Raw genomic sequence first — 12,407 nt, 5'->3', positions numbered from 1 at the left:
ATTCAAACGGATCATCCATCATGTTTTCAACAACAAAATCTGAACACCTCAGTCTCGACTCTACAGAACCACAAGACCATAAAGCTACAGGGAGCTATAATTTATGGCTCTTCTAAATTTTGTGAATTCTAAACATATCCCCACTGAAAAGCCTCCTTGACGATATTTCAGTGGCGCTTCTATTGTGCTTCGGTGCTCCTTGCATCGCTCTCCACGCCACTGCATTGTCAATCACCAAGCACCTTTTGTCGACAACCGACCCTCTCCCTCTCTCCCTTTGATTTAAACATGAGATAAGGCAGGTTCAGTCAGTCCTGGTGCCACAGTGGCAGATGCGTCTTTTGTCAAAGTAAATTGAGATAGGGTACGTGGGGGGAGCAAAAACAACATGAGTGGCTGGTTTCATTTCCATCTGTTTAAATCACGTAAGATCAGATTTTTAACATTGCATGGGTGTTTGATGTGTGTGTGTGTGGGGTCAAGTGCAGTACACAGCTAATCAACAACGACTCTGGGCTCTCGATTTTCATGCAAACAGGTGTCCCAAAAGTCAGCCCCCCCACATGGAACAGCCAAAAGGTTAGCACAGCGCCTTCTCAGGTTCCACATAAGCAGCATTTGCACCTGCGAGGGCCTTGAGCGAGCGCCAAAATGGCTGCTGCTCCGAGTCAACTACAAAAGCATAAGGCTGTTTTTTGGGGGTGCTTGCCTGAGTGGATTTAGTGTCCTTCCAACATAAAGTAACATGTTTGACTTGCATTGCGTGTGTGCAATGGCTGTCACTCAATTAACAAAAACAATTCATAGAAATTACAGATAGTGCATTCAGTCCATGTAATCAAAGTCTTCGGGTATCCCGAAGGCTTTATACGATGCGTCCGTCGTCGAAACCAAACTTCCTCTTGGCCCAACTTGATGGCAAAGACGTTATCTGCAGACAAAAATACAATGATTAGAAAACTACATTAACAACTCATGTTTCTCACTGATCTCATTCATTCGAAACAGTGAAATGAATTAATTTGACTCACAAATACAGTCAAATTAGAACAATGGGATCACCGCATATTGTTGTGTTCTCACTCCGATGCGTCGCATTATCATTCATCAAACAGATTAACAAATATAACTTACATTTAAAGAATTCTGACGTGACTTCAATGTTGCCTAATAGAGATTTGTTGTGAGTAAAAGTTGATACTTTATGAGAAGGTTAGCAGAGCACTTTCACTCCCTGGGGCCCGCGGGATCAACGGATAGGTCTAATTGCACCTTTAAGTGACTTGTCAGACTTAACAATAAACCCAGGCCGGATAACATTCACTCTCTAACGTTATGTAATGACACTGTATTTACAGAGTGGGTGTGGTGTGAACCCTGGTGTGTGTGTGTGTGTGTGTGTGTCGCGTGCATGCAAAGCTGTGTGTGATCGTGAGAGGGGAAAGCCTGTGTGTGTGTTCACCCAGTGAGAAAGGGCCATAGATTAAGGTGAGTTATCCACTGCAACACGATAGCTGGTATGTAAACACTAACCCTGCTCCTCACTAAACACCACCTAGTAGCACCTAACTCCCTGTAGTCCCTCCCCACGACCATAATCACCCTGAGATCACTGGTCGCCCCAGGTTACCGCCGGGGTCACGTAGCTCAGTTGGTAGAGCATGGTGCTTGCAACGCCAGGGTTGTGGGTTCGTTTCCCACGGGGGGCCAGTATGAAAAAGGTATGCACTCACTAACTGTAAGTCTAAGGCACTGCATCTCAGTGCTTGAGGAGTCACTACAGACCCCCTGGTTCGATTCCAGGCTGTATCACAACCGGCCATGATTGGGAGTCCCATAGGGCGGCGCACAATTGGCCCAGCGTCGTCCGGGTTTGGCCGGTGTAGGCAGTCATTGTAAATAAGAATGTGTTCTTAACTGACTTGCCTAGTTAAATAAAGGTAAAATAAATAAAAAATAAAATAAAGTCGCTCTGGATAAGAGCGTCTGCTAAATGACTAAAAATGTAAAAAATGTAGTGCACAGGGAGCCTGTGCAGTGTATGCGGGGAGTTGACACAGGCCACAATGGGGAGTGCTTAGGGCTGCAGTTAGTAGGTACTGTGTGTTTTCAGAACCTTCAGGTATTTTCTGTGATGGCAAACAAGAGCTTTGTCATCACAGAATGGGATTCCTAGAGAAATACCCCTTTGAAACGGTTTGTGCCTCTTCCTACACGACTCAAAAAAAAAAGGTCATGGGAAGAAAACTTGTGTTTGTCTGGATTTCTTGTGTGTGTGTGTGTGTGTGTGTGAGGTTTGTCTTTCAGTTGACTCACCTGTCCATCTGGACACTGCCTCTTTAGCTGTGACATTGGACTTTCCTGCAAGACACAAACCCACCATCAACACACAGGTACTGTACTTATGCAACTGTCTGCAATGTTAGACAAAGACCAAAAACTGATCAGATATTGAGGGTAGGTATCCATGACCCAGAGCCTACTCCTGGACTTAACAAACCCTTTCGAGATAAATTTGCCATTGAGCATGCATTTTAGTCCAGGAGTAATCTGGGTCCAGGAAACCAGCCTCTCATTCGAAAGAGTCGATGCAATTAATTGAATATTCTTACATATCACTTGACTACAGGAAACAAAGGTACGTTTACACACTACTACGCAAACACTACAGTGCCAGTTTTAATTGAATTGGAGTTGAGCCCTTTGGGGGAGTGCGTTTCTTTTTCAATGCTCTGACCAGAGAAATCCCTCCCGCAGTCCGACTCCCCAGCCCTGACGCTCGCTGTCCAAGCCAATCCATCACCTCAAGCGCACACAAACCACTTTCAATTCCAAAGTGAGAGTTACACTGTGTGCCCCATCCATTACAGCCCTTTGTGAATAGCCATGGCTCGGGGGAGTTGACAGGTCAATCTGCTAAGTCAGTGTAACACGCTACCTAGCCTAGCACCGAGGAGAGAGTGCAGCGCTGGGGCTCCAATTTCTTGGCAGAGGGGCACGGGAGCGCCAGCCAAGGGGGGAGCTGGGCCACATTAGCTTGGCCAAAGCCACATTGTTCGCTGGAAGCCAAGTAACACCTCCATCTCCAGGGAAAAGATGCCCTCAAAGGAGCTGTTCCTGGATCAGATTTTCGACACCAGTGATGATATGCTGAGTGGTTACTAGATGAGAAAGGAAATCTTGCTTCGGATCAGCGAGTAGAGGCAGGGGGTAACTTTGATTTGTACCTATTGCTGTAGCAACGAATGCAACAGTCATTTGAAATAAATAAAATCTAATTTCATATCTGTGGCCTTTTTTTTGTTTGTCACGCAAGTCACAGGCCTTTGTCCCCAAAGAACAAGAACTCAATACGGCTCCATCAGGAAAAAGGACAGAGCTATACCGTTTCGCATCTCTTAAACTACATTAACTAATTGTCCAAACCCATTGAGACCAAAGAATACATACAGTAACTATGTCCAAGTCAACGTACTTACACAGGTTTAATCACAAAAGGCAATTTGGGAAATGGTAAAATGAGTAACAATAAGTGAGTCCTCTCAGTAAGAGAAAGGATACAAAAACAAAACAAAAACTGGTTATGGGGAACAAACTTGACATGTCAGAGGCCGCACTTTGAATTGCAAATACCATTTCCGCTTTTTGCTTGCTCAACTGGATTTCACTGGCAACTCAAATTTATAAGAAAAAGTTGTACGTGCAAATAAATAAAAGTAAGCATAAAATGCTCAAGTGTTTAAGTAAGCATAAATGTTTAACGTAAGTAAGCATAAGTCAAGGTTTATGTCCACACAAATTACTAACAGATTTGATGCTGGTCTAGGAAAAAAACAACAACATTTGACTTAAGCAACAGTATTGAAGCTGAAAGACAAGGGCCAACTTTATCTGAACTCTATTCTTTACAAAGCACCACACTATCATAGCACTTAGACCATAGAAACCAAACAAAGCGCTTGTCAGTCTTAACTCTAAATCCTGAATTTATAACAAAGATTAAACATCCTTAGCAGACTTACAGTATATCCATAGCGCCTGTGTGTGTAAATGTTGTCCCTGGCAATAATGGCGGCGTTATGTGCTTTACAAGGGAGTTCTGTTTACCGATTCTTGATTTCTCTGATGCTGCTAAAAGGATGGCAAGTTAAGACAAGCAGCGGTGTAGATCAATTAAAAACTGCTGAAGCTAGTCGAGCTTTAAGAACTGAAATTCAGGTTAAAAATGGACATGAGCATGTTGACTGATACAGGCTTTTTAAAAGTAATCTGCTCTGAGTTTCACCTACACTGAACAAAATATAAAACACAACAATTTCAAATATTTTAATGAGTTGCAGTTCATATAAGGGAATCAGTCAATTGAAATAAATAAATTAGGCCCTAACCTATGGATTTCACATGCCTGGGAATACAGATAGTAAAAAAAAAAAGTAGGGGCTTGGATCAGAAAACCAGTCAGTATCTGGGTGTGACCACCATTTGCCTCATGCAGCGCAACATCTCTTCGCATAGAGTTCATCAGGCATTGATTGTGGCCTATGGAAAGTTGTCCCACTCCTCTTCAATGGCTGTGCGAAGTTGCTGGATATTGTCGGGAATTGGAACACGCTGTCGTACACGTCGATCCAGAGCATCCCAAACATTCTCAATGGGTGACATGTCTGGGGAGTATGCAGGCCATGGAAGTACTGGGACATTTTCAGCTTCCAGGAATTGTGTACAGATCCTTGCAACATGGGGCATTATCATGCTGAAACATGAGGTGATGGCAGTGGATTATTGGCACATCAATAGGCCTCAGGATCTCTGTCTGCCATCTACCCGGTACAGTTGAAACGCTGAAGAGCACACTTCTCCAGCGTGCCAGTGAGCATTTGCCAACTGAAGTCGATTACGACGCCGAACTGCAGTCAGGTCAAGAACCTGGTGAGGCGACGAGCATGCAGATGAGCTTCCCGAGACGATTTCCTGACACGTTACGCAGATATTCTTTGGTTGTGCAAACCCACAGTTTAATCAGCTGTACGGGTGGCTGGTCTCAGACGATCCCCCAGGTGAAGCTGCCGCATGTGGAGGTACTGGGCTGGCGTGGTTACACGTGGTATGCGACTTTGAGGCCGGTTGGACGTACTGCCAAATTCTCTAAAACGCACGTTGGAGGCAGCTTATGGTAGAGAAATTAACATAAAATTATCTGGCAACAGCTCTGGTGGACATTCATGCAGTCAGCATGACAATTGCACACTCCCTCAAAACTTGAGACATCTGTGGCATTGTGTTGTGTGACAAAGCTGCACATTTTAGAGTGGCCTTTTATTGTCCCCAGCACAAGGGGCACCTGTGTAATAATCATGCTGTTTAATCAGCTTCTTGATATGCCACACCTGTCAGGTGGATGGAATCTCTTGGCAAAGGAGAAATGCTCACTAACAGGGATGTAAAGAAATGTGCACAAAATGAGATAAGGTTTTTGTGTGTATGGAAAATGTCTCAGCTCATGAAACATGGGACCAACACTTTACATGTTGCGTTTATATTTTTGTTCATTATAATAAAAGTAATGTTGCCTTTGACAGCAAAGGTAACAGTTTATTTTTTTAAACCCTATTGGGTCAATTGAAGAACCACATGCTGGATAGATGTTAGAAGTCTCACTCAGGCAGTTACAATGTGTGTACAGAACTAGCGTCTTTTTTGCCATCATTTTCAAATTATGTGAATGTGCTAGGCCCACTCCTCAACCGAAGGAACACGCCTCATGCTTTTTTGGCGGAGCAATCTGGACGCCTCAAGTTAAAATAACTGCGCTACAGCCAGTCACATATATAGAAGCCCTTCTCTTCCTGGTCTGGCAGAAAGTCCCTAACTGCGTCCCTAGCTAAACAGAACTGTCACAGACACATGGCAGAGACATGTATTAGACAGCAGTAAAGACATTCTGGTTGAATCAGAAGGACATAGGTAGTACATGGAGATGGAGAGGTCTGAGAGTATCTATGACAACAAAGACAGCACTGACAGGGATGAGGCAGAAGAGAGTCAATATGAATATATACAGCAACATCTTGTCAATGTCTACAGCAGTGCAGGCACCCGCAAGGGTCATGATCCCAGCACTGAGACAATGGGCAACACCCCAAGGAGATCAGCACTCCAGACCGTCCAGAGTTGCTGGGGCTGTTGTCCTTCTGGCTGAGATCATAGGCCTGAGTGTCCACTATAATAAAGTGATTGTCAGTCTACAAGAAAAGCTCTCTGGGCTAGAGAAACTGGGATGGAGACATTTTAGCTCCAGTTTGAGACCAAATCCTGGGAGGAAAGCAGACCTGGTGATCATAAACATGGGTGGACGACACACCTCTGTCTACAGGGTACTGGTCAAGAGGAGAACCTGAGTTATCAAGGCAAGGATGAGGACTGTGCAGAGTGATGGACCCATTTTTCTACCCAAGAGAAGAATGCAGTGAATTGCGCTTCTGGATCTGTGAGATGGTAGCCAATCCATAACTCCAAAATCTACATAAAAGTTCTAAGTTGGCTTCTCAAAATACGAGGGCATCCATGCTAGTGGCTAACTCAAAGCAGACTCACCTGTAGGAACCAAGCCAGCAATTTATGGCTCAGCTGCATTTCTTAAAATGTATTGAGTGCTGATAATGTTTTGTTTTCCTAATGGTTTGTATGGATTTCTTATCAATGTCATTTGAAGTACTCTATTTGCTTTTAATGTTTGAATTGTACCCCTTGACTGAATCCTTCAATGTTAAAAATAAATACATTCAATTTAACACATACAGTGGGGGAAAAAAAGTATTTAGTCAGCCACCAATTGTGCAAGTTCTCCCACTTAAAAAGATGAGAGGCGCCTGTAATTTTCATCATAGGTACACGTCAACTATGACAGACAAAATGAGAAAAATATCCTGAAAATCACATTGTAGGGGATTTTTTATGAATTTATTTGCAAATTATGGTGGAAAATAAGTATTTGGTCAATAACAAAAGTTTCTCAATACTTTGTTATATACCCTTTGTTGGCAATGACACAGGTCAAACGTTTTCTGTAAGTCTTCACAAGGTTTTCACACACTGTTGCTGGTATTTTGGCCCATTCCTCCATGCAGATCTCCTCTAGAGCAGTGATGTTTTGGGGCTGTCGCTGGGCAACACGGACTTTCAACTCCCTCCAAAGATTTTCTATGGGGTTGAGATCTGGAGACTGGCTAGGCCACTCCAGGACCTTGAAATGCTTCTTACGAAGCCACTCCTTCGTTGCCCGGGCGGTGTGTTTGGGATCATTGTCATGCTGAAAGACTGATGGTAGGCTTTGTTACTTTGGTCCCAGCTCTCTGCAGGTCATTCACTAGGTCCCCCCGTGTGGTTCTGGGATTTTTGCTCACCGTTCTTGTGATCATTTTGACCCCACGGGGTGAGATCTTGCGTGGAGCCCCAGATCGAGGGAGATTATCAGTGGTCTTGTATGTCTTCCATTTCCTAATAATTGCTCCCACAGTTGATTTCTTCAAACCAAGCTGCTTACCTATTGCAGATTCAGTCTTCCCAGCCTGGTGCAGGTCTACAATTTTGTTTCTGGTGTCCTTTGACAGCTCTTTGGTCTTGGCCATAGTGGAGTTTGGAGTGTGACTGTTTGAGGTTGTGGACAGGTGTCTTTTATACTGATAACAAGTTCAAACAGGTGCCATTAATACAGGTAACGAGTGGAGGACAGAGGAGCCTCTTAAAGAATAAGTTACAGGTCTGTGAGAGCCAGAAATCTTGCTTGTTTGTAGGTGACCAAAGACTTATTTTCCACCATAATTTGCAAATAAATTCATTAAAAATCCTACAGTGTGATTTTCTGGATTTTTTTCTTCTCAATTTGTCTGTCATAGTTGACGTGTACCTATGATGAAAATTACAGGCCTCTCATCTTTTAAGTGGGAGAACTTGCACAATTGGTGGCTGACTAAATACTTTTTTCCCCCCACTGTAGTTGTATCAAGATCTCTTGATAGCAAATCTAATAGCTGGTGCTGAAGCTACTCAAGATTTAAGAGCAGAAATTCAAGTAAAAATGGACATGAGCTTGTTGACTGATACAGGCTTTTCAAGTAGAGGTCTTTCAGCTAATAAAATAAAACTTTGCTACTTTACTTTGCTAAGGAGAGATCTATTGTTTTTTTTTTGTGGTACTTTTGGAAAAATAAAACCTCCCAAAGATTAATCAAAAATTTGTCACACCTCAGTAATTGTTTGTTCAGCAACAAAAACTTTAAGTAGTGTACATTCTGAAATGGTTGTAAAAAATAAATAAAATAATATTCATATTGCTGCTTTTTTTTAAAAGAGCGATCTGGCCACCTCAAGTTGAAAATAACTGTGTTACAGCTAGTCACATATATAGAAGACTTTCTCTCTTCCTGGTACAACACAGGAAGTCCTTAACAGAGTGCCTAACTGCACAGTTCTGTCACACATTCAGAGAAGAGACAAGTATTATAGAGCAGTAAAGACATTTAGGTTGAATCAGCTTGACATAGGTAGTACATGGAGATGTCAGAGTATCTATGACAACAAAGACAGCCTTGACAGTGGTGAGGCAGAGGAGAGTAAATAACATCTACAGCAACATCTTGTCAATACCTACAGCAGTGCAGGCAGCCTCAGATGCCTTGACCCCAGCACTGAGACAGAGGGAAACACCCCAAGGAGCCAACCAGTAGAACAGGATCTCGTTTTGGAGATCTCAGCTAAAAGAGCTGCTGCAGTGTGTCTGGGGTTGCTGTGTATTCTTCTACGGCTGGGATCACAGGCATGCATGTCCACTTTAATGGAATGATTCTTGGGGCGAGTGTTTTTAAAACCCACTGCTTTGCTGAGAAAGACCAGTTACGGGCTCTGTGCTAGAGCAATATTCTCTACATGGATGGAGATATTTCAGCTCCAGTTTTTACTACCTCTCATTATGGTGAGGGTAGTGTTTATACTAAATTCTGGGAGGAGTGCAGACAGGACCGTCTAAGAAGAGGTTCAGACCTGGTGATCACAAACAGCAGAGAGGAATAGGTATTTATCCATGAATTCATTGACAAGGGATTCTGGATGGGTCTGACTGACCGAGATGAAGAAGGGACCTGGCAATGGGGTGGACGGCATCCCACTGACCACAAGGTACTGGGCGCAAGAGGAGCCTAACAGCTATCAGGGCAATGAAAAGGACTGTGTGGAGCGAAGGACTTTTATTTCTGACCCAGCGGAGAGCTGGCATAATACACAATGCAGTGAATTGCGCCTCTGGATCTGTGAGAAAGTAGCATATCAATAACTGAAACTCCAAACCCATCAGTGCTAAGAGGCTAACTGCTAAGTCAACGCAGGCTCACATGTAGGAGCCAAGATTTCTTATGAATGTAAATTTAGGTTTGAAGTACCCCCACTTACTTTTACACATCCATTGGAGACACTGTATTGCTGAATTTAAAGTATATGTTCAATGTCTGAGTTTTCAAAGACAAAATGACCTAACTACTGGGGTACTTAGTGCCTTCAGAAAGTATTCATACCCCTTCACTTATTCCACATTTTGTTGTGTTACAGCCTGAATTAAAAAAAGATTTAAAAGATTTTGTAGAAGCACCTTTGGCGCGATTACAGCTTTGAGTCATCTTGGGTATGTCTATCAGCTTTGCACATCTGGATTTGGTGATTTTCTCCCATTCTTCCTTGCAGATTTTCTCACGCTCTGTTAAGTTAGATGGGGAGCGGCGGTGAACAGCAATCAAGTCTTTCCACAGATTTTAAATGGGATTCAAGTCTGGACTTTGTCTGGGCCGCTCAAGGACTTTCACATTCTTGTTCTGAAGCCATTCCAGCATTGCTTTGGCTGTATGCTTGGTGTCATTGTCCTGTTGGAACGTAAATCTTCGCCCCAGTCTAAGGTTGTTTGCACTCTGAAGCAGGTTCTCATCAAGGACATGCCTGTATTTGGCTCTATTCATTGTTCCATCTATCCTTACCAGTCTCCGAGTCCCTTCCGCGAAAAGCATCCCCATAGAATGATGCTGCCACCACCATGCTTCACGGTAGGGATGGTGTTAGACGGGTGGATGAGCTGTGCCTGGTTTTCTCCAGACATAGCCATTAAGGCCAAACAGTTCCATTTTTGTCTCATCAGACCACAGATCTCAGTCTTTCATGTGCCTTTTGCAAACTCCAAGCATGCTGTCATGTGCCTTTTTCTCAGGAGTGATTTCTGTTTGGCCACTCTCCCATAAAGCCCAGATTGGTGAAGTGCTGTAGAGACTGTTGTCCTTTCTGCAGGTTCTCCCATCTCAGCCAAAGAACTCTGTAGTTCTGTCAGAGTGGTCATTGAGTTCTTCACCTCCCTGACCAAGGTCCTTCTTGCCCAGTTGCTCAGTTTGGTCGAAGAGCCAGCTGTAGGCAGAGTCTGGGTAGTTCCATATTTGTTCATTTTCCCAATGATGGAAAACACTGTGCTCTTGGAAACTTTCAACACTCTAGAAATTGTTTATACCCTTCCCCAGATATATGCCTCACCACAATTATCTTGGAGATTTACAGACAGTTCCTTGGACTTCATGGTATAGTTTCTGTTCTGACATGCACTGTCAACTGTGGGACCTTCTATAGACAGGTGTGTTTCTTTCTAAATCATGTCCAAACAATTGAATTGGCCACAGGTGTACTCCAATCAAGTTGTAGTGACATCTCAAAGATAATAAAAGGAAATGGGATGCACCTGAGCTCAATTTGGAGTGTCATAGCAAAGGGGGTGTGAATAGTTATGTAAATGAGAGATTTCTGTATTTAATTTTCAATATATTTTCTAACATTTCTAAAAACATGTTTTCACTTTGTCATTATGGGATATTGTGTATAGATGGGAGAGAAAATCTATTTAATCCATTTTGAATTCAGGCTGTAAGAAAATGTGGAATAAGTCAAGGGGTATGAATACTTTCTGAAGGCACTGTAACAGCAATAAACACAGACTGATTATTTCACAAATGAGAGTTGTTTCTGTCCATCACTTTGATTTTTTACCTGGCATTCTTCGTTCTTTGGCTAGCTAAGTAGTTCGCCATGATTGCTAGCAGTTAACATTAGCTAGCTAACTGCTGGAAACTGTTACTTTCCATTACACTGGTGGTTTCCTCAATCAACGTCAGCAGTCAAGGAAGTCAGCTAGCAAGCTGCAAAACCAAGTTGTCTCCCCACTTAGAGATTATAACAAAACTACTGGTCATTAAAATATTTAGGCACATTTGTGAATAAAAATGGTCGCACTGTAGAGCCCTGAAAGTGAAGTCACAGGCATATTGGAATACAATTGAACAGAATTAGCTTTTAAGAATGAGTTTCAGTTATTTTGAACATTTGCTTCAATGCGGAAAAATATAAAATAACTCTGCTCAAGCCCCGAGTTTGTATCGAAAGTCAAAATACCATTGCAGAGAAGTGTTACACTTAGCCGACGACCACACTGATGACCTTTTTCAAAGAGCCAGCGTTTATTTTGCCATTGTTTTCAAAAGGTCAAAGCTATTTTTTGCAGAGCAGGGCTGCACCTCAGCCACAGCCACTCACAAAGTATGTTTCTTCCTATCACAGCATCCTGTTTACTGAGGGAGATAGGTAATACAGTCCGTAAATGGACAGTACTGTCACAGACACAGAGCTTTTGTATTGTTAGGTATTACTGCACTGTTGGAGCTAGGAACATAAGCATTTCGCTACACCAGCGATAACATCTGCAAAATATGTGTACTCAATCAATAAAATTCGATATGATTTGAGCAGAGACCCATGCAAGAGTACACCCCATTTTGGGGTTTTTGGGTAACTTAGTGACATAAGTAGTGGAGATGTCTGAGTATCTATGACACCACTGACAGTGGTGAGGCAGAGGAAAATATTATGGATCTCAACAAAGAAGCGATGTGGAAATGGGTGGACGGCACCCCACTGACCACAAGGTACTGGGCGCAAGGGAGCCTAACAGTTATCAAGGCAAGGATGAGGACTGTGCAGAGAGATGGACCTATTTTTGGAGAGTTGGCATGATACACAATGCAGTGAATCTGTGAGAAAGTAGCCTACCCATAACTCAAACTCAAAGTAAGCTTCTCCAAATACGAGGATATCAGTGCTAGGGGCTAATTGTTAACTCAAAGCAGACTCACCTGTAGGAGCCAACACAGCAAAGTATAGCTCAGCTGCATAATATTTACAGTACAGAATAATGTTTATGTTTCTTTCCTTGATGGTTGTGTATTATTTCTTATACATATGTCCATTGAGGTTTGAAGTAGTCTATTTGCTTTTAATGTTTTAATTGTATCCCTTGACTGAGTCCTTCAATGTAAAAATGTTATTATTTAATT

At 42.7% G+C, this 12,407-nt stretch overlaps 1 protein-coding gene across 1 annotated transcript in view; it reads right to left on the bottom strand.

The window, feature by feature from the left end:
* Positions 1 to 772: 772 nt before the first annotated feature.
* LOC121560100 (meiotic nuclear division protein 1 homolog) overlaps positions 773 to 12,407 on the bottom strand; it is a 34,231-nt gene continuing 22,596 nt past the window's right edge. Inside the window, 4 exon segments of the mRNA XM_041873140.2 lie at positions 773 to 870; positions 872 to 911; positions 913 to 931; positions 2,317 to 2,361. Of these exon segments, the coding sequence (XP_041729074.2) occupies positions 826 to 870; positions 872 to 911; positions 913 to 931; positions 2,317 to 2,361 (149 nt within the window). The 3' untranslated portion in view covers positions 773 to 825.

The sequence above is a fragment of the Coregonus clupeaformis genome, unplaced genomic scaffold, assembly GCF_020615455.1.
Source record: "Coregonus clupeaformis isolate EN_2021a unplaced genomic scaffold, ASM2061545v1 scaf0202, whole genome shotgun sequence".
Lineage (NCBI taxonomy): Eukaryota > Metazoa > Chordata > Actinopteri > Salmoniformes > Salmonidae > Coregonus > Coregonus clupeaformis.
Note: the sequence above shows the minus strand (reverse complement) of the source record. Positions and strands in the feature narration are given on the sequence as shown.